General features: G+C 43.7%; 1 protein-coding gene across 1 annotated transcript in view; it reads right to left on the bottom strand.

Annotated features, from left to right (window-relative positions):
- The window catches only part of ZBTB16 (zinc finger and BTB domain containing 16), a 244,531-nt gene extending 222,603 nt beyond the window's left edge, over window positions 1–21,928 (bottom strand). Inside the window, exons 1-2 of the mRNA XM_074304216.1 lie at window positions 21,633–21,928; window positions 16,483–17,811 (exon numbers count right to left, since the gene is read on the bottom strand). Coding sequence (XP_074160317.1) covers window positions 16,483–17,753 — 1,271 coding nt within the window. The 5' untranslated portion in view covers window positions 17,754–17,811; window positions 21,633–21,928. The remainder of the gene's footprint in view (window positions 1–16,482; window positions 17,812–21,632) is intronic.
- Between the last annotated feature and the right edge of the window lie 739 nt (window positions 21,929–22,667).

The raw sequence follows: 22,667 nt of genomic DNA on the forward strand, positions 1-22,667 counted from the left end.
ATGATTTCCAGAGCCATTTGATTAACCACATGTGAATCATGAGAACATGAAACCAAAGCCATCATCACCCAGCTTGTTCATCCACCTTTATTCACCAGATTCTTATGACTTCTGACTGTTTCCAAGAATCAAAACCTCTCTCTAGAACATGAAGATTTCCCTGTACTGAGGATAATCAAAAAGATGTGCAAAGGGCTCTGAGGGAAGTTTCAGAAGAAAAATTTGTCTAGAGAAGTAGAATAAAGGGTAGTTTTCCAAGACAATATTAATTTAGATGTATTTCTTTTTTATTATTTATATTCTTATTTTAACTTCTTTTTATTGTTTACCACAAATCCAAATTACACTATTCATGCTTTAATCTCATCTGTTTCATAAATCCTTTGGATTTAGAGCTGAATGGAAATTTAGAGATAGACCATCTAAGCCAGTTCTTTCACTTTACAGACAAAAGAAACTGAGGACTAAAAAGGAGATGTGAGTTGCAGAGAGTTAAACATGTTGGCTGCTATCATATTGTTTCCAGTACCCTCACTGACCAAGCCCTCTATGACTACCCCAAGAACAAAGGGTTACTGTGGTGGTTTCTTTTCTTTTCTTTTCTTTTAGGCCTAGTTATAGCATTTTTAATAATAGTTTTTTTTTATTTTTTTTCAAATACATGCCAAGATAATTTTCAATATTCACCTTTGCAAAACTTTGTGTTCCAAATTTTTCTCTCTTCCTCTCCCCTTCCTTAGACAGACAGCAAGCAATCCAATATAGTAAGTTAAACATATGCAACTTTTCTAAATATATTTCCATATTCGTCATGCTACACAAGAAAAATCAGATCAAAAGAGAGAAAAGAAAATATGAGAAAGAAAGAAAAAATAAGTAAACATCAACGAAGGTGCAAATACTCTGCTTTGATCCATATTTAGTCTCCCCAGTCCTCTCTGGATGCAGATGGCTCTTTCCATCATAAATCTATTGAAACTGGTCAGAATCAACTCATTATTGAAAACAGCCAAGTCCAGCACAGTTAATCATCACATAATCTTGTTTCTGTGTACAATGTTCTCTTGGTTCTACTCCATTTAGTTAGCATCAGTTCATGGAAATCTTTCCAAGATTTTCTGAAATAATACTGATGATCATTTCTTATAGAACAATAATACTCCATAACATTCATATACCATGACTTATTGACCTATTCTCCAGTTGATGAGCATCCACTCAATTTCCAGCTCCTAGCCATTGCAGAAAGGGCTTCCTGGTCATACTATTTTAAACTATATTTTTATATGTAGTTTTAGAAAAGAAAGCCACTCTTCATTTCCCCCTTCCAATAAAGTGTCTCTAAATTGCTTCCAAATAAGGGGCAATGAGACCCTTTCTCTCCTCATCTCCCCACCCTCCCCCCTTTCTTAGGCTCTCTGGGGTTATCTCTAGCATCTCTGGAAACTCGGACTTTGTGCTGTTTTTCCTTTACTCCCCAGGAAGATTATCCCAAGTAGATGCCCAGAGCTCTAAATAGCACCCTACCTAATGTGCAAACACTACAAGGACACTAAAACAAAGCTATCAGCCGGGTCTCTAACTTTTAACAGCCAGCCCCAACTCCTTTGTTTGATTCTCAGACAGCTTACTGGCCAGGTGATGAGTTGGAGTTTTTCTGCTCACCCAGCCCTTCCTAGAATGAGGATCTCTGCTCCAAACCTCCAAAGAAAAAAGGGACCGCTTATTCAAAGGTCCATGTTCTCAGGAAACCAGAAGTTAGTCACTTGGAGACATCTTGGAGGGGAAGAGGAAGGGAGAAAGGGCTGGAGGGTGGGGGTGGGGAAGGACCACTCTGCTCTCTCAGATGAAATGCCTTTGGAGCTTTTGCATGTCTCTCTGAGGTTGGAAGCAGAGGAAGCTGATAAACTGTGATAAAACGCAACTGCTGTTTTTACAAGATACCTGTTTTCTCCCATCAGGTGCTTCACACATCTCTCGCCAATCTGAAAGAGGGTCCATCAGTCTCCCCACCTGGCCCCCTCCTCCCTAGCACATTACTCCTCACCCTCACCCACAGTTTATCTTTACATATTGGAGAAACCAGCATTTATCAAGTCATCTCCTCCTCCTGGATTGTTAAACAGACCGCAGGGGTTATCAGAGGAGCTGATATAAGAAGATAAACAGCAACCTCTTATGCAAATAGGAGTAAGAATGTAGGGCTGGCCACAAGTCAGAAACTGAATTTAGGAGAGCATGAATTTTAACACGTTTTCTAAACCCAAACCTGAAAACCTGTGGACCTTGGAGAGGCTTCTGTGGGCTGGTTTTTGTTTTTTCTTTTTCGATAGGGAGAGGAGCATGTAGTTTTTATCTCACCTGTGGATATCTATCACCATCCCTAAATTCTTCTTTTCTCTACCCTCCCCCACCCCCACACATAGCCACCACATTTCCCCAGCACTTTAAGTCTCTAAATGTCCTTTGTCCACTGTTCGGGACTTGTTTTGAGAAAGAGGGAGATTAGGGCTGTTCTCCTCCAAGGGGGTGGAGTGGGGTGGGGGGCCTCTGGGGGAAGGCCCAGAGTTCTGGGCTCTCAGGCACAATTCCAGGATCAGGAATTTAGCACCCTCCTGGACTCCAAAGATGCAAGGAAAGCACCCAGAGTTTGGGTGGCACTTTCTTGAACTCTTATTATTATCTTAAGTGCAGACAGCCTGTGAAGGACGAGGGGTAACTCATCCTAAATGACAAATGAAAGCTACCGTGTGGGACTGAGCTGTCTCTAACACCAGGCCATGGGTGAGGAGGGGGAAAATTGTAAGCAGAATGACAGAATCCAGGGCTGCCCAGAATGAAAGACTGAATGGAATAGGCTAATTTACACAGGAAGTAAGCACTTACCAGGCCCTTCATCCCAACACACAAAACCCTCTGCCATATCTGGAAGCAATTACATCCAGTTAACATGATCTGCTTGCCACTAAAATTAACTGCAAACAGAAATATTTTTCACTTTTGCAATAGGAGATGCCAAGGTTTGCCCTATCCACTGCCCCTTACCCCCTAGATCTGGCTGCTGGAGAATATTTAGCAGCTACTCAGTTTTTAAATAAATAAATAAATAAATAAAGACCTCTTGAACCTGTCAAGACAGAAAAAAGAAAAATAGGAGATAATTAGGGGGAGGGTAGGAGGGGCAAAGGTGGCAATGGAAAATGCTATGCTGAGAAATTAAGGAAAGAGTCTATGCTTGCTAGAGTTAAATCAGTCTTTATCACCCACAAAATCATCCTGATTTTCTAAAGGAAAATATTCTTACAACTATTCCCTTTAACATCACCTCTAGAATCACCAAAAAATCCTCAGACACCATCTTCTCCCTTCCTGTAATTCTAGGGTTGGGGGGAGGGTGAGAGAGAAATAAACCAACACACAGATATTAGTTTATCTTAATTCAGGGAGGCATTTGGAGGCCATTATGTAACTTTTTCGTCAGACATCCACTATCCCAATTTCAGGAGACCTTCAAACCCCTAGTGTCCTCTAAAGTAGAAAGAGCCCCTTTTACGGTAAGAACTTACTTGCTGGTTTGCTTGTAATAAGACAAAGCAATGACTAACAAGAGGTGATAAGTACCTTCATGAAGTGCCCTAGTACTTAGAAATCAACCATTCTCATTTTCTGTGAAATCACAATCAAGAGAGCCTGAGAAGAAATTTGAACAGCTGACCCTCTTCTCCCCCTTATCATTCTTGATCCTTTTCCTCTTCACAGGTATATTTTATTTTTTATTTTCCATCAATGAGCTTCAACACAACAGACCTATGTCCCCTACTTTCACCCAAGAAACAATTGAGTTTCTCTTTAAATTCCTCCTGGACAGGTCATCTCCCAACACCCTCCTCAGTTTCCAGGTGACTCAGGGAGCTCCGTCAAGAGTGGGCTGCAGTTCACAGTTTTGTCACCAGGGGCCTACAAAACAGCAGCCTTTACTGCAACTGTCAGAACTCAGAAACATCTCCCCTCCCCTCCAAAAAAAGCAAAAGTTGTCTCCAAAAAAAATGAGGTCAAACATTACTTGCTGTTCTCTGCAAAATCAGGTCAAGAAAAAGCTCATCTCCCCGAGGGAGAAGTTAGTAACAAATAAGGAAAGAAAGAGAAAATGGAAAGAAAAAAGATTTTGCTTAGAAAAAGTCAATTTTAAAAATAGGGAGGAAAAATAATCACTATTTCATCTTGATTCAGTAGCCTAAATATGGAAATGGTTAAGTCCTCCTTACTTTGAATAAATCAAAAATTCAAGGCTTCAGCATACCACAGTGATTCCCTTTTTACATATGACAAGAAACAGAGTGGACCTGAAATCCCAAGCATCCTGAGCAGGGTCTCCCCCCGGCCCGCACAGGTTACCCCATCAGGGTCAGGGCCGTGGACCTTTAGCGGCAACATTCATTTCCTGAACAGGACAAGTCCTCTTGACTATAAAACTAATAGGAACTTCCTCGCATGGCAAAGTCAGGCGGACAGGGCTACTTGTCACTGGCCACGCAGGAGGAGAATGCTGGTTCCCATTAGTGGGTTATGATGCCAGGTGCTACTAATAAGGTCCATCAGCCAGAAACAAGAGCCTGCTAAGTTGTCCTTCTAGCTCTGGAAGTAATCACAACTCTGGGCTTGGCTGGGGGAGGGAATTTATCTGGAAGGAGGGGGCCAGAGGGAAGAGTGGTCTGAGCCACAGAGATGCTACACTAGCATCTAAATGGCCAAATTAAAATGTTTTCATATATACAGATTTAAAACAACACTGCATGCCCCCCCCCTACTGAAAGAGGCTCCCCAAATTAACATTAATAATGTTTCTCTAAAACACTCAAGGCCTGATAGATCACATAGAGGAGCTCTAATGATCGGCTGCATCTGTTTCTCACTATGACAATGGAGATCTGTGCCAGTGGATCTAATGCCATTCCTAACACAGCATTCAGTTCATCCATTTGGAGATAAATGCAGAGGAAGGTGGCAAAAAGGTTTCCTACCCCCAAAACCCTCTAAAGCTTCAAACTTCGAATGACTCTACCACTAAAAGCTGCAACTACATTAAGGATATCGGTGGGAAAAGGTCACTCAAGTGCAAAGCACATTTTGTTTAGCATAATGCTGCTATTTTGAATGAGAGATATAGGTATATTTATTGTTTGAGAGTGTTTGAACAAAACTATCATGTCCAATCCAGTCCAGGAGTTCTTTTTGAACAAAACATCCACTGATTAAAAACTCCAACAACTCCCCTTGATCTCTTTCAAGGTCCCAGAAAGTGCTTTTTTGTGTCTCACTTGATCCCTCTGAGTGTAATCCAAAGCAGAATCTGTTCAAATTGAGAAAACAAGTCCTCTACGTCTTCCCAGGGATTCTTCACTAAGGGGATGTTTGGATAGATTTCAGGTGCTTTTATGAACTTGGAGAGAAAAAAATATATCTTTATTTTCACAACCTTGGTTTTTCTTTGTAATCCTACATATTTTATTTTATACATTTAAAAATATTATTCTGAGAAGGGGTGCATGAGTGCGAATTAGCTGGGGAGTTAGCAGTGAATCTGCTGTGGCTGCTGAGCATTTCCCAGAACTGCCAAGTTCCAGCCCCAGTCCAAAAACAAGTTTCTGTGGTTTGAAAGTAAAACAAAACAAAACAAAACAAAAGAGGTACCCACTCACCTCCTCTCTATCACCCCTGAGAAAAGATACACATGGGCAAAACTGACATCAATCTTTTAGGCTAAATTTGTTCACCAGGAGTTCAAGGGTTTTAAGGAGAAACAATCAGAGGGGAATTTCTAGGTACGATGCCTTGAAATTTATCACTTGAAAATTTTAATGTTTAAAATATATAGCAATCTCTTCCTTAATTTCTCTCTCCTGCTTTTCTTCTCTTTATCTGTCTGTCTGTCTGTCTTTCACACACACAGTAGAACTACATCCTCAGACATACTGACCTTTCTCCTATAGGACCACCCAAACTCTGCCTGAAACTCACCTGAAACCTTGGATTTCTTCAACCAGGCCTTTTCCCCAATTCTCTAAAATCAAGTATCACTTACCTTCCCACAGTGGATAAGGATTATTTTCAGACTTTTCATGATAGGGAAATTGCGACTTGGTAATATTAAGATTTGCCTCTAGACCATTAGGTTGACTCCTCAATCCCTAAAGTCACACTCCTTGACAGGAAAGAATCAGCCAGCATCGAGCCCTCCTCCATCAGGACCTAATAGTCACTCATGCTAATTGCCTCTTCCTCTGTGATTCAGTCTGCGTTGTAACAGACACTCGTCAAGCTTTCTTGGGATTTAGGAACTAGGAGGATGAGGGAAAGATCAGCCTGCTCAGAATTCTCCAAAGCACAGCCACAGCATATGACACCCATGTCTGCCTCAGTTTACCCATCTATTGTGCAGGTGCAGACACATTCACAGAACAACAGTCAGTTGATAGTCTGACAATCTGAAGGGGGATAAGAGAGCGGTGTCAGTGGAGAGATAGGTCCTGGATAATTTTAAACCAGAACTGGAACAATGCTCCCAGGTCAATGGGACAAAGCATTCGCTGGATGACGCTAAATAAGAGATCAGAAAGATGGCAGGGTTTGCTCTGTGGGTACTGACCTTAAAATTGCAGCTCAGAAGGCAGTGGCTTGAAGATACAATTAACCTCCCCTCTGATTTAGGAGAACAACCTCCGGACAGGAATGAATGAATGATCCTCCACACCCTGATTTGTCCTAAGATCCCGGCTTTAGAGTCCATAGGGAATGGACCTCAGAGGCCCATCCAGGGCCAGACCCAGAGAGATTTAATTGTGATTTGTCCCGGGACACCGGAAATGAGGAAAAGTTAGAATCTGAACTGAGATCCTCTGCCTCCAAAGACACAACATTTGGCTGTCTTCCCTTCTACCACACCAATTTCCCTTTGTGTTACCCAGTATTTTGGTGAACAGAGGCTTTTACCACACAAATTCTCCATCTATCTACAGAATTGTCTCAGTTTATAAAATTCCAATATAAAAAAATCCAAATGTATTATGTTTAGAAGAATTGCACATGTTTGACCTATATTGGATTACTTGCTATCTAGGGGAGATGATGAGGAAAGAAGAAAAAAATTTGGAATACAAGGTTTTACACAGATAAATGTTGAATATTATCTTTACATGTATTTTGGAAAATAAAAAAACTATTATAAAAATCAAAATTTATAAAAGATCATATAAAGGGAAGTTATTTGCATCTTTAAAAAGATTCTCTATCTTAAGGATTTGCCACAGAATACATTTATTAATTTATCCTAGAACATTTTAAATGGGATACAGTGTATGAAAAAAAGTCAATTTATGGAGGAAAAAAAGTGTGTAAAATGAAGGACACCTGGATTCATTTACAAGGCATTTAAGACTTGCACCTTTAATTTTCATTGGTCTTGTTTTAAAGGTCGTTAATAAAACAACCACACACACACACCCAAAAAAAAAATGAAAGTGATTGGAAATGTTTTCCTCCAATCTTCACAAGAAGTCAAGAAGCTGTGAATGGAATTTGATTTAACAGTTTGTGATAATCACTATTTTAAAGATTCATAAATAGTTTTCCTAGAACAAGCAAGAGAAAAAGTGTTGCTGAACGATAGCTTTTTTTTTTCCTTCTTCAGCAATTAGCAGCTACATCCAATAGCTGCAGCAAATTAAAACGGGGCTTCTCACTGAGCCAAAATACAACTTTCATAAAGTAAGAAAAATAAGTCATCTATCTATAAGTGTTTTCCAAAATCTCCAAAACTGGGTAAAAATGAAGTCCGACAAATGAAAAGTTAAAATCAAACTATCTAATAACCTCCTGGGTGGACAGCAGTTTGGCTTCAGGATACTCCTCCTCTTGAGTTCAAATTCGACCTTAGACTTTGAGTAACTGTATGATCCTGGGCAGTTACCTCAGTTTCCCCATGTGTAAAATAAGCTGGAGAAGGGTATGAATGGTAAACTATTCTAGTATCTCTGCCAAGAAAACCCCAAATGGGGTCACAAAGAATGAGACATGACTAAAAAAATGATTGAAAACCCCCTGTATTAATTAAATTTTGTAAATCTAATTAAAAGGATCAAAACTAATCACCAAAAAAAGAGGGGAGGAAGGGACAAATAACATTCTAATTCAATACAAAATACAAAGAAAATAATGAAAAAGTCTTTCTCAAGGCCATTACATCCTATGGGGACAATACAACATATAAGCAGATAAATAATGTGATAATTTTGGGAATCAAAGAACAGTAGATTTCTCATAGGAGATGGCCAATGAGTGAGCCATGAAGGATTCGGGGGGGATTTCAAATAGACAAGGGCAACATGAATTTGTGAATGAGCTATATATAAAAGAACTTTGATTCATTTGGTTGTCGGTAGCCTCATCCCACAGAAAAATCCCTCAGAAAAGCTTATATAACATGGCCCACAACACTATGGTTTTCTTTTGAACCCAGGGTCTTTCCATCTCATCTGCTCTAGGAGCCACTCATGGGCCCAAACCTAACACTGATAGGTGGCCTGGGGTTCCATCACCAGGAGTTCACTGTATTAATGCTGGATTTAATACAAATACTTAATTGGCTTTAGTTTAGAACAATCCACCAATCTTCATCTTTCCCCCAGGAGCAAGATTTACAGGCGTGATCCAACCTGCCCAGCTCCAAATCTTTTCTAAGAAAGTCAGGGATCTAATGTTTGCAGAAGGAACAAGATAAGAAATGAGCCTGAGATCACCCCCAGATATCCAAGAGAAGGGCAATGTAGTGTAAGGGAAAGAGCACTGATCTAAGAGTCAAAAAATAGGGCTGGTGCTTTTCAAGTAATGAAGCCCTTTGCTCAGAGCAACCTGGGAGCATTCAGGATTAAAAGTGAGGTTCAGAAAAGTGGCAATCATATTGATTTAGATCTAGGAAGGCCCGTAGCAGTGGTCATTTTTTTCAACTTTTTCATTTACAGAGAAAGAAACAAGTCCAAAGGGTTTGGTGCAATGATGGTTAAGATGGAATCAGTGAAGGAGAGAGTGAGATAAGTCTGTTGAGCACTGTCCATATGTCACAGAAATGCCAAAAAGCAAAGTTAGGATTTAAATATTGCTCCTCTGACTTCATATTTCCTCCACTATATCAGTGGGGATCTATGACTAGCTATCTGTGTGATTCTGGGCAAATAATTTCTCTTTTCTGGACCTCAGTTTCCTGATTTACAAAATTAAAGGGATGAACTAAAGCAGTGATGAAAGAAAGATTTTTCTTTCTTCTGAAAGAGAAGCAGAGTCATTAAAAGATATCTAAAAATCCCTGCTGGCTGCATATTAACTTAGAAAACCACGAATTGACATTATCTGTGTTTTGTTGTATTTTGATTTATTTTGTTAAATATTTCCCCATTACATTTTAATCTGGTTCTGGCTACATGCCACTGAGCTGCAGTCTGATAAATCTGGATTAAAGGATATTTAACAGCCTTTAAAAAAAATAATTCTTCCATCTATCTACTTGATGGGGACAATTCAAGGCACGAAATCTTATTGTCCAAGACAGACTTGTGAACATTTTATCTATTGAAGAGATAGATAAGATTTCTCATTTTGAAACAATCTTTCTGCAGGAGATGAAGGGAGGGATAGTGTATGACGTAGCCTGATAAAATGACTGATGTTATGCCTTAGAAGACATAGAGGCCCCTACCTAAATCTCCTGCTAAAGGTGTTCTCCCTACTGCATCTTAAGAAATAAGATCCAATATTCAGAAGTTGGCAAAGTTCATACAAACTACCTGTTGCACCCACACACCATTCTCATATACCACCCCAGCTCCAGAACAAGTTGCAGAAAAACTTGTCAGTTCAATTGCCTAAGACTAATCTCTCCCTCTCTTTCACTAATTCCACCCCAACCAACACCCAGGCAAAGCTTAATTGCAGGTGACTTTCCCACACCGACACTGTATTGGCTTTCTCAAGCCCCTGTAGCCTGTTATTACAACCAGTTATTTTGAGCAAACACAGTCAATTCTTCAACCTCCTGACATCAAATTCTCCAATTTCTTAGTTTGTTTGACAACTGTTGTTGGTTTGGGGGAAAGGAGGAGGCATTTTTCTCATCATTTAGGTTTCCTAGGGCAGAGTATTAAAGCTGGAGCTTGAGGGATGAGCTACTGTATTTAACGTGCATTGGACTACCTGCCATCTAGGGGAGGGGTGGAAGGGAGAAGGAGGGGAAAATTTGGAACAAGGGACAGTGTTGAAAAAATTACCCATGCATATGTTTTGTAAATAAAAAGCTATAATAAAAAAAGAAAAAAAAACAAAATAAAAGATTTATTAAATTAAATGCATTCAGTCACTATTTTGGAACAGCTTGGGCCACGTGGCCCAAAGTTCCCCTGAAATGAAACAGGCCCCCCTCTCTTAGTTTAGACACCGTTTCCCCAAGCTCCTGAGAAGCTAGGGGTGCACTGAGAAGATGGCGGCCTAGCCACCACTCATCTAGACTAGAGTCTTTTCTAGTCTAGACATCTCATCTAGACTAGAGATTTGTAACCACAATAAGCACCCAATACATCCATGGATAGATTTCAGGCGAGTCTATGGATTTGGATGGGGAAAAAAAAATCACATCTTTGTTTCAATCTAAGTGGCTTCCTTAGTAATCCAATGCATTTTAGAGGTTTAAAAATATTTATTCTGAGAAAAGGTTTATAAGCTTCACCAGACAGCCCAAGGGATCCATGACACACAAAAAGAAGCCCTGACCTAGACTACTTTAATGGCCTCATGACTATTTTTCCTGCCTCCACTCTGTCTCCTCCCCAATCCAAACTTCCTTTAGCTGCCAAAATAATCTCCCCTGTGTGCTATTATGATCCATCATTACAACCCTGCTTAGAAATCTTCAGGGGATCAACACTTTCAAAATACATGATCTTCTCCCCCTCTTCCCAAAACATCCCTCCTCCTCACCTCATGAGATACCACCATTCTTCTGGTCTGCTTCCCTCCATTCCCTTCACATAGCCAATCTCTTGCCAAATACTAGCCTCCATGTATTTCTTGCATCCATTCTCTCTCTCCACTCCCACAGCCACTACCCAATTTCAAACTGTTACCACTGCCCTCCTAGACTTTGCCATAGCTCCCTCACTAGCCTCCTGGTCCTTCTTCTTTTCTCTCTCCAATCGATTCCCCATACAATTGTGGAGAGAGATTTTTAAAGCACAGATCTCCACCATGCTACCATCCTGAGCAAGAGATTTCAGTTGGTTCCCTATTACTAACCACTGGGATCCGACACAAACTCTGGCGTGACAGTCAAAGCCCTTTGATTTACCTGTATCATTTTATTGCATATTACTCACTTTCCAGCACCCTTTGGTTTAGCCATTCTTCTTCCTATTCCTCCATATGACCCATCTCCATCATTCTGTACAGGCTCTCCCCCAGGCAAAGCTTATACTCCACTTTGTTTACAGAGTCCTGAATCCTTCCTCCTTTCCTGACCATCCTCCCCAAAATATCCTTTATTTACTCTTGTATATCCTTATATGTCTCAGTGGACAAAATGTAAGGTACTTGAGGGCAGAATCTACTTCATTTCTCTTTCTGTATCTCCATTGCTTAGAAAATAATAGTCACTTTAAAATGTTTGTTGATTTGCTGAATCCCACTGCCTACCAAAATAAAAAAAAAACTTCCATCCTAACATTCTAGAGTCCCGACCATCTTTCCAGTCACCTCATGCTATACCCCTCCTTTACAAGTTCCATGTTCAAATTAACCTTATAATCCTGGGCTCTACCGTGTTCTAATTAAATTTGTAATCCTGGGCTTCCCTTGGACTATGCCCCTCAGAATGAGGTCCGAACTCCCTACCGCCTCCCAGCTCTGGCACCTAGTTGAATAGACCTTCCACACTGCCAGGAACTCCACAAGTGTTCATTGATGTGATTCTATAACGAAATGCAGGGGAAGGGTGAGGCAGCTGACTGGATGAGGCCTTGATCTCTGCTCCATCCCTCTCTAGAAAATTCTGTTCTATCTTGCAGTCCAATGGTAGCATGAGAGTCTGAAACACAAATGGCAGAGTTATCAAGCAGGATGAGGAAGGAACTAGAACCAAGGCCATAAGGAAACTGGCTGAAGGAAGTAAGGACATTCAGCCTGGAGAATACAGGACACAAGTGCCATCCTCAGCTCATGAGGGATTATTTAAAAAAGGATTAAACTTGTTCCCCTTAGCTTTATTACTAGATGCAATGAGAAGTGGGAGGTAATCAGTTTGGGCTCCACGTCCAGAAAATGAGAATTGTTCCACCTTGTGCCTGAGCATTGAGTACATTGATGACTACCTCTAGGAAATAGCATGCAGAGGATTTCTGCATTATATGAGAAATCAGGCAATAGGAGCTCTTAGATAACTGTTTAATTGGGTATTGCCCACCTTCTAATCCTGGATCTTACATTTTTATTGTCTTTTTCTTCAAACCCTTCAAGAAGCCTGAATGAATTCCCCCTCCCCAATACATTCCCCTACCTTCAAGAGTGAGCTGTCGCCTCCTCCAAAACCTTTCTTTAGCCAGCATAACTAAAAACGATCTCTCCCTTCTCAAATTCCTTATAACCTAGATCCCTCTCCATTAAACTTAGCATATTCTCACCCAGTACAATTCAAATAAACCTTCCCCATAGCACCCCACCCATCCCTTTAGACTGTAAGCTTTATGAATATAAGGAATTCATCTTATCAATTTTTGTATCCTCACTGCCTAGCAGGTGTCTTGCACTTAATACCTCAACAAACATTTACTGAATTGAATGCCATGTCTTTCCATGGGGAGCACTTATCATCAGAAAGGAAGTGGGAGAAAAACTCAAGCTGAGGGCAGAATTTGGTATTACTGCACCTGTGTTTGTCACAAATTTACTTCTTACCACCTATGTGACATGGACAAGAAACTTAATATCCCTGGATCTCAGTTTCCCCATCTATAAAATAAAGGAGGTGGACCAAATGACCTTTTTTTTAACTTAAGTGTAATATCATGGTCAACTCAAATACGACTGTGGCTCCCATGTAGTGATCCATTCTCTATTCCAAATAAGAGAGAACCCTTAGCATGCAGCACCAGCAAGAAGAGCTCCCAAAGACTCCACTCTCTTATACAAACACCAAACACATAGCAACATACAATGGGGCAATGCACATAAGCCACACGACTAAGTCTCCAGCAAATTTTAGTCTACCCAATGAAGAAATCAATGACATAAGTCAAGATGAAAAGACAAAGAAGGCTGGCTTCCAATGGGGAGACATACATAGGTTGATTTTTACTTGATATAAGGAAAAACTTTCTAACAAAGATGGGATGACTGAAGGGGATAGGGAATAAGCTCTCCCTATCTGGGATCCCTTCTTCTTTGTCATCAGACAAAATCCAAATGCCCATCTGTTGGCTATCTTGGAGGAGATTCCCATGAGATATTAATTGATCTAGATGATCGATGAAGTTCCTTCTAAAACTGAGATTCTGCGACTGACTGTTTACACTCATTTCTGGTGATACAAAAAACAGCATCAGAGCAGCAAAAACCAAGGACATTCTATTGGGTATTATGGGAGCACTCCATAGTGTGCAAGCTGGTTTGCAGTTAAGGGAGAACAGCCTCCTAGAGTCAGTATACCTTTAACTACTCTGTTCACAATACAGGACCTTTCCTTTTCTGTAAACTAAAGACTAGAAAGCTGAGAAAATATTTCTGCCATGCCTTCATTTTCCATAACGTTTAACATTAAATATCAATATACAATAAAAGATGACAAAATTATTTGGTAAGGGTCATTTTTAGAACATAGTGGGGAAAGTGATAAATGTGCCAAAAAAACACACTTTTGTATTGGTTGTCATTTGTACCTCCGGAAAGAGCTACTACTTTTAACCTGAGCTCAGCTGCATGTTCCATATCTTACTTGGTGGGGCTCAGGCTTACCCATTGGGCAATATCAGAACAGATTCCGGCTGGGCTGAGATTAGATCAGGTGTGGTACACAGTCCTAGGGTGAGAAGGGTGGAGATGATTCCAATCCACCCCCACACCGGACACACAAAGCCGCAATGACATTCATTGCTAAAAACCTGTATGAGCAGAACAGGTTTTATAAGCAATTTTTCATGTCTGTGGTAGAGGCTGGGATAGAGAGGGGTGGAGGGGGTGGGTGACAAGAAGTGGGGACACCACCACCAAAACCCCAGAAAATGAAAAAAGAATGGGGGCAGGAGTTTGGAGAAAACTTCACATGGCAAGTTTAAAACAAAAGAAAATTAAACTTCTCAACTTTATAAAATTAGATTAGCATCACAAAAATAAAATTTTACATGCATATTTCAATTAAAGCAAGATAAAAATAATACTATTCATCCCATCTGTAATTATTCATCACCTATTGGTGATAAGTTCAAAAGCCCTTTGAAGATATGCTCTCCTTTCAAGGACAAGAGCCCATTATGAATAAAAATAAACTGAGGTCCCAACAGAGACTGTCAGGCCCAGTTTATCAAATCCATCCATCAGAACATGGGTTCTTCCCCACTTAACTCAAAAAGGTTCAAAGGAAAAAGTCCACAAGCTAAACTAGAACTAAGGACAGAGTTCAGAACCTGAGGCTATACCAGCCACCACCACCAAAAAAAAGGTTGTGGCTAAGATAAAAAACTCTTTGCAACATTCTAACCTATATTGCTCTTACCTCTGCAGGTACTACTGGTTGAGAACCAGAGAATGTGAGACTGAATAATACACACATACCGAACCTAAAAGACAGCTAAGGCAACACAGAAAGTTGGCCCTGAAATTCGGAAGGGCCTCATCTTCGTGAGTACAAACTGGCTGTGAGACCCTGGGCAAAATAGGTCAACCCTGTTTGCCTCAGTTTCCCCATCTGTAAAATGAGTTAGGGAAGGAAATGGTAAACCCTGTCTAAAAAAAACTCCAAAATAAGGTAAATAATCAGAGACCCAAACACAAAAGAAAAAGAGCAAATCTGGGAAGAAATCTGTCCAGAGAGAGACACCCAGAACTACTTCTCCACTGTCTAACTCTAGGTTAGGACCAGAACTACTTCTCTACCATCTAACTTAGTTTAGAGTTAGAGTTCAGGACCAGAATTACTTTTCCACTAACTCTAGGTCAGGACCAGAACTATTTTTCCACTAACTCTAGGTCAGGACCAGAACTACTTCTCCACTGTCTAACTCTAGGTCAGTACCAGAACTACTTTTCCACTGTCTAACTCTAGGTCAGGACCAGAACTACTTCTCCACTGTCTAACTCTAGGTCAGGACCAGAACTACTTTTCCACTGTCTAATTCTAGGTCAGGACCAGAACTACTTCTCCACTGTCTAACTCTAGGTCAGTACCAGAACTACTTTTCCACTGTCTAATTCTAGGTCAGGACCAGAACTACTTCTCCACTGTCTAACTCTAGGTCAGTACCAGAACTACTTTTCCACTGTCTAACTCTAGGTTAGGACCAGAACTACTTCTCTACCATCTAACTTAGTTTAGAGTTAAAGTTCAGGACCAGAACTACTTTTCCACTAACTCTAGGTCAGGACCAGAACTACTTTTCCACTAACTCTAGGTCAGGACCAGAACTACTTCTCCACTGTCTAACTCTAGGTCAGTACCAGAACTACTTTTCCACTGTCTAATTCTAGGTCAGGACCAGAACTACTTTTCCACCATCTAACTATAAGTCAGGACCAGAACTACTTCTCCACTGTCTTACTCTAGTATTTAAATCAGAACCAGAACTACTTCTCCACTGTCTAACTCTAAGTCAGAACCAGTACTACTCCACCATCTAACTCTAGGTCAGTACCAGAACTACTTCTCCACTGTCTAACTCTAGGCATTTAGGTGCTGGTGTTAGAGTCAGGAATACCACAGTTCAAATATGCTTCTGATATTAGCTGATCTACCTCAGGCAAATTTATCACTGGGTCTTCTCATTCCCAGGTTTCTCATCGGTAAGATGGGGCACACCTCCCTCACCTGCTTGCTGTGTGAGCAAATTAGCCAACAGGTATAAAGTTCTTGGTAAACTTTAAAGCCCCCCACATATGTTTTTGTTGTTGCACAATTAATTTCAGTCATATCTGACTCTGAGACCCTGTGTGATATACTGAAATATATAGTATCAGAGATACTGAAGGGATTTATTTCTTTTTCCAACTCATTTGTACAGATGAGGAAACTGAGGCAGAGTTAAATGTCTGAGGACAGATTAGAACTGCATCCAGGCCCAGCCCTCCCTGTGTGCTAGCTGTGTTTGTCTACTATTCCTCGGGCATGTAGCCCCCTCACTCTAGACTCAGAAGATGAACTGATCCTTCGGAGGCCCAGAAGAAAGAGTGTGATCCTACCTGTGCTGCTCCACGGCGTCATTGTCTGGAAGTTCAGCCCCACAGACGCTGCACTGCTCCCCCACGGCCCGGTTCTCAGTCTTCATGCCCACGGCCAGCTCACCCAGTTTACTAAAGAGCTCCCTCTGGATGAAACCCTGTGGTAATAGCCCACCATAGGTGCTAAAGTCCATGGAGACAGCCAGGGCTGCTGGCTGCATGTGCAGGGTCGAGGTCATAGAAGATGGCATGCTCAGTACCGAGTCCGCCTTGTGATTGGGAAGAACAGAATAGATGCCCAGGTGCTTGTCAGCCGAGGCGACGGAGTGCTCGGGCCGGCCAGGTGGGGCCTGGCTGCCTTCGGTAGGGAGCACCGGCTGCTCCGAGGTCTCCTCCCGTCCATAATGCAACTCCCGAGCGCTAGTGATGACACTGCTCCTGGTGGGCGTCCCAGGCCCATCCTTGCCCCTCTCCTCAGCCTTGTCCCCGCCACCTGCCGAGGTGCTGGATTCGGCGGCTCCCGGGCTGTCCTGACCAGGCACCTCATCCACCTGCATCATCTCAGTCTTCACCTCGGTCACTCCAGGGTGCCGCCCAACGCTGGCCAAGCTGGACTCGTCGGGCACTCCAGGAGGCTGCAGGGCTCCCTGAAGCAGGGACTGCCCAATGCTCATCAAGCTATCCACAGCGGCCTTGGTGGGACTCATGGCTGCCAGGCCGAAGGAGGTGGACCCAGACGGGTTCTGCTCTGCCACGGCTCCAGGGAGGTGCTGCCCGGCCACGCCGGCATACCCACCATCCTCGATGGAATGCTTTGAGATGAAGATGTTCTTGAGGTACCTTGCCTTTCGGTCCTCCTCTTCCTCAGCACCGCCGTCCACCATGGCGGTCTCCGTGTCATTGTCATCCGAGGCCTGAATGGTTTCCAGGATCTTCAGACACTGCTCTTCCAGGTACTCGATCTCCAGGATCTCTGCTGCGTACAGCAGGTCATCCAGGTCCTCGGCCTTGGCCTGCAGGGTGGCCGTATAGGCGTATTCCAGGATCTGCTGGAAGGTCTTTGGCGACAGGAAGTCCAAGGTGTAATGCTGGCTGTTTCGGTGAAAAAGGATCTCAAACATCTTGCTGGTGCAAGCCAGGACTGTCCGGTGAGCATGGAACTCCTGACTGTCCACCATTATGACCACATCACACAAGGTCCCTGCCAAGCGCATCTGGTTGGCTTTGCACAGCAGCCCCGTGGGGTGGCTGGGGTTCTGCAACTGGATCATGCCCATCTTTGTCAGATCCATGGCACTGTCCGGGGCTTAGGCATGAGGCTGCTTTCCTTCTGGTCTCTTGTAGGGTCAGCTAGGGAGAAAGAAAAACGAAATCAAGGAGGAAACACAGAGGTTATTCTATAGTCCCTAGAAGAGAGGAAATTCTGAAACAAAGTTTCCTGAGTAAGAAAATCTTAACACATAGTAGTTGCTTAATAAATTTTGATTGACCAAAGTCTGGAAGCAGAAGGGTTTTAGATGTGCGATTTGGGGAGGATTTTTCTTTTTTGTTTTTTTTTTCCTTTCTGGAAGCCTGATTTTAAAAGATCAGAGTTGGTGGGAAAGAAAAGAAGGTTTTTTTGCCTTTATTCCTTTTCCACACCCATAACAGGTTTACTCCATCAGATATGCTACCAACAGCTATATAATGAGAAATCAAAATCAAATTATATTCTGTGGTTTGGGGGAGAGTGGGGGGTCTTTTAAAATGCTTTAGCTTAGAGGAATGGCATTATCTTCCACAGTCACCTCCAGAGATATTACTCACACATGAATCCTGAAAAATAACAAGCATTTTAGTCCCTCCTTTAATTCAGCACACAAAATTACACAGGAGCTAAGATTTTCCTCTCCAGCTCTTGTTGGGGCAGCCCTCCAAGTTCCAGAACAGACCAAAGTCTCACCCTCCCATTCTTCAGTGTGGCAGCCCCAGAGGCAAAGTCCAGGAGAGCTAAGGGCAGGACCCTGCAAGAGGCCAACCCATGAATGGCTATTGCTCTCCTCCCTACATCCCTATCATGATCAGTCAGCTAATGTCCAGCTCTGCCCCCAAAAGACATCCTTTAATTTTAATTCCTGCCTTTCTCCCTCACTTCTGGGCTAATCCCCATCAGCTTTGAAGCAGCTAGATATCACAGCAGTATAGGACCATCTTAAGGTCAGGAAGATCTGAATTTGAATCCAGCTTTACACAGTAGCCATGTGACCCTGAGTACTTAATCACTTACTCTCCCCTGGTCTCATCTTCCTTATCCTTAAAGTGGAGCTAATAATAGCACCTACCTTCCAGGATTGTTTCGAGGATCAAATGAGATAATAATTGCAAAGTGTTTAACACAGTGCCTGGCACAGAGTAAGTGCAATTATTATTATTCATTCTCTGACAGGAACATTTGAGGAAGCCAGAACAGGGAGGTATGGTTTATTTAGTATAAGATACTAGAAATACACTCTGTGGCTGCAATACACACAGTAGACAGATGCCTACAGAATAACAACTACTCACATTTTTGTATCTCTTTATATTGCTTTACATACAACATCAGTAGGCAAGGCAAGTACAGCTATCCCCATTTTTCAGATAAGGAAATTTGGACTCAAAGAAGTTAGGAGACTTGAATTTAACTCAATTCACTACAAACATTTATTATGCCCATCCTACATACATGGCACAGGGATTAAATATATATATATATATATATATATATATATATATATATATATATATATATATATATATATATATATATATATATATATATATATATATATATATATATTTGTCCAAAGTCGCACAGTATTAGACAGAGCATTGTGTGTATGTAATACCATAGATCTGTGATAGGAGAGTTTGAAAAGCAGTGTATGGTTAGGTCACATAGACAGAATGTGATCAGCATGAGATATCAGTTGCAAGGCCAAGGGGGAGTTTCTAAAGTACATATGCTGTATCCTGTGATCTAGGATGTCTAACCTAGGATAAAAATTTGTTCCATGGGACAGGATTTAGAAATGTGGGCACCAGTATGATGGGGAAATAATAATCCCTGACTAGAAGTACTGTAAATATATCTACCCCTGAAGCAAAACTAAAAAAAGGAAAGGATCAGATATAAGGACCACTCAGGGTCATTAGCAGACCTCCTTGGTTTCCCAGATTGACTTCAGTGGCGGTGGGAATAGTGAAAAGCCCCCTCTCTCTTACTCCCTCACACCCAGCTGTTGGCAATAACTGACTGAACTGGAGAGAAGCTAGGAGGAAGGACACTCCCCTCACACACATACTCAGAAAAATCTCCTAAGGCCCCAAGGAAATTGAGCCCGAGGAGGGGGTTGGGAGGTGGGGAGTGGTAAATCTGTCCAGTAAGACTGAAGGGGTTAATAAGTCAGCTATTCCTTTTTAAGGTACCTCTGTGGCCCTTAACCAGGTGGAAGGGGTGGAGGAAGCTTAAAGTATAATGGAAAGCTCCTACTTGAAAAATATGAGGTTTTCAAATAATTAGGAGTTTGATCGGGGAGAGTCACTTGGCTCAGTTTCCCAATCTTTCTCTTCCTATCAGATCCATTATCTAAAGGAGGGAAAACGCAACAACGTCCGATTCCTGTTCTCCCACCTACATTTTTGCACCCAAAATGGTCTTTGAACTGAATCCTGGGGACTGGAGAAAGATAGTGTTAAGCACTCGACTGAGAGAAAGAGCAGCAGAAACATTCTCATACGACTCTTTCCCCCCCCCCCCAAGTTCCAACTTAAGAAAGAACCCCATGGAGGACTCAGAAATGACTTTAGGAAAACTTGAGGAATCAACTTTTCTCGGGGAGTTGGAAACCATAAGGAAGGAGAATGTAGGATTGAGGAAAAGACCCAAGGGAGGGAAATCGAGTCCCAGACGACTGGACACAGAATCTCCAGCCATCTGAGGGAAAGGGGAGGGAGACGGACGGAAGATGAAAAGAAAAACACAAAAGCCATCCTCCTCCTGAAAAGCCAACAAGGGGTCTGCAGCCATCATCTCCCCGCCCCCCTGCAGAGAAATGGGTGGGTGGGAGCAGGGCAAGGGATGATCAGAGGTGACTAGAAACGCCAGTATCTAGCCAAATGAGTCTGTAACAAACATACCCAGCCGGAGAGCCGGCGTGTCGGCTAAGTGTGAGAGTGCGTGTCTTTATGTGAGTGTGCTCATTAAAGTGCCTGCGTTTGTGTGTGAATACGAGTGTCTGAGCGTGAGAGAATAGACGGGTGCCTGCCTGCCTGCCTGCCAGTCGGTGTGCGAGTGTGAGAGTGTCTTGTGTGAGTGAGCGTGCCTGTGCGTGAGTGTGAGACCAGGCATCCCAAATGCATCAGGTGCAGCGCCGCCGGCACAACCCGCCCTGCGGCCGGCTGAGAGCGCACGGAGTGCTCGGGCTCCGCGGCCAGTCCCGGCGGGAGGACAGGAGAAAAGAATCCGGCTCCCGGGAGAAAGGGACATGCATGCACACAGAGACCTGGTCACTCTATGCGACCCCTTTCCTTTACTCCCCCCCAAAAAAAAATCAAGTCACCGCAAGAAAAATAAATCCTCACGTTTTTGTTTTCTTTCCCAAAAGAAACAAAACCGAAACACGTCCTAATTCGCACTCCCCTCCCAACAGACCCAGTCCCGGCCCCCAGATCCTAGCTGCCCAGCCGGCCAGTAAATAAATACACGAATAAATAACCACAATCCTATTTCGCTCCCGCGCACCAGTCGGCATACATATGAGCCCTGACCGGCTCCCGGCTCGCCGCCTTCCCCTGACCATACAAAGCCTCCCCCATCGCTAGCCACCCCTTAGCCCAACCGACCGCCCAGCCCCGTCTCTTACACCCAGACCCTGTCCTGCAAGGGAGGGGTCGGCAGGGGGGAGGCAGCTGCGCCCGAGCTGACAGCCGGGGCTCTCCCCTTATTCCCCCTCGGCAGCAGCGGCGGCGGCGGCTGCAACAACAGCAGCACCAGCAGCTTCAGCAGGGGAGAAAGGCAAAGAAAATAAGGCGAAGCCAATGGGCCAGAGTGGCCGCAGCGAGCGCGCCCCCCCCGGACCTCTCCAGCCCCCCGTGCGCCCAGGCGCGCAGCGCCGGCTAGACCGTGCGCCCCTCCCCGGCCCCCCACTCACCGCTGCCGAGCCGTGCGCTCTGGGGTGGGTGTGCGTGCCTGTGGGGGTGTGTGTGTGTCTGTGTCTGGGAGGGGTGTTGTGGTGGAACTGTTGCTCTCGGTATTACGGCGGCGGCGGCGGCATAGCCCGGCAGTTCGCAGTACCCGCTCTCATCGCCCTTAACTCCTCTCTGCTGCGAGGTTAGCAAATCACCACCGGCTGCGGCGCCTCCGCCGCGTCCCACGTCAACGCCGAGCCCCCTCCCCTGCGAGGCCCCGGCGCCTCTCCATCTTTAGTGCTGGCGGCCGAGCGCGGCTCCCTGCCCACAGCTGCCCCCCTTCCTCCCTCCCTCACCCCCCCTCCTCTCCCCGGGCTCAGCCCTCCCACCCCCTGTGCTGGCCGAGCCGGGCGCTCCTCCACCGTCCCCTCCCTTGCCTGCTGCTTTTCCCGGCTCCGGGCTTCGCCTGACATCTAGCTGTTGCTGGGGCGGCAGCGCGAGCGGCTCGGTTGCCGAGGGAAGAGGGGACCTGGAGGACGGATTGGGGAACGCGGGGATTTTTGGAAAGAGGAAAAGAAGAAGGAAGCCAGAGCAACAGCGTCCAGCTTTGTACACCCCCTTTCAGTTTTTGCTTTTTATTTTATCGTGTCTCCACTTCCCGCCACCCACCCTTCTAGGCTCGAAGTTTTCTCCCAGTTTGTGTACGTGTCCCAATTAAGAGTATGCCTGACCCTTTCCCCCTCAATTCAGGGCATCAAGCATAATTTCCCCCAATCTTGCATCCCTAGTTTCTGCTTCTAACCTGTTTGTAGTGTATTCTTCCCCACCTACCCCCTCGGACTCCTGCTCTCCCCGCGATCCTCTGGGCTGCAAAGCTGTCGTCCAGAGCAGATTTTTCTGACATGGGTGGGTTGTGGGAAGGGAGCAGGTGGAAATCTCCGAGTAGGGGAGAGTGGGGGGGAGGCGAGATTCACAAAACGCCTGCCCCATTTTTCCGACCCCGATCCAGGGAGGAAAAGGAGGAGGAGTTCGGTGCCAGAGGGAAACTTCTTGCTTTG

This window comes from Sminthopsis crassicaudata, chromosome 3 (assembly GCF_048593235.1).
Source record: "Sminthopsis crassicaudata isolate SCR6 chromosome 3, ASM4859323v1, whole genome shotgun sequence".
NCBI lineage: Eukaryota > Metazoa > Chordata > Mammalia > Dasyuromorphia > Dasyuridae > Sminthopsis > Sminthopsis crassicaudata.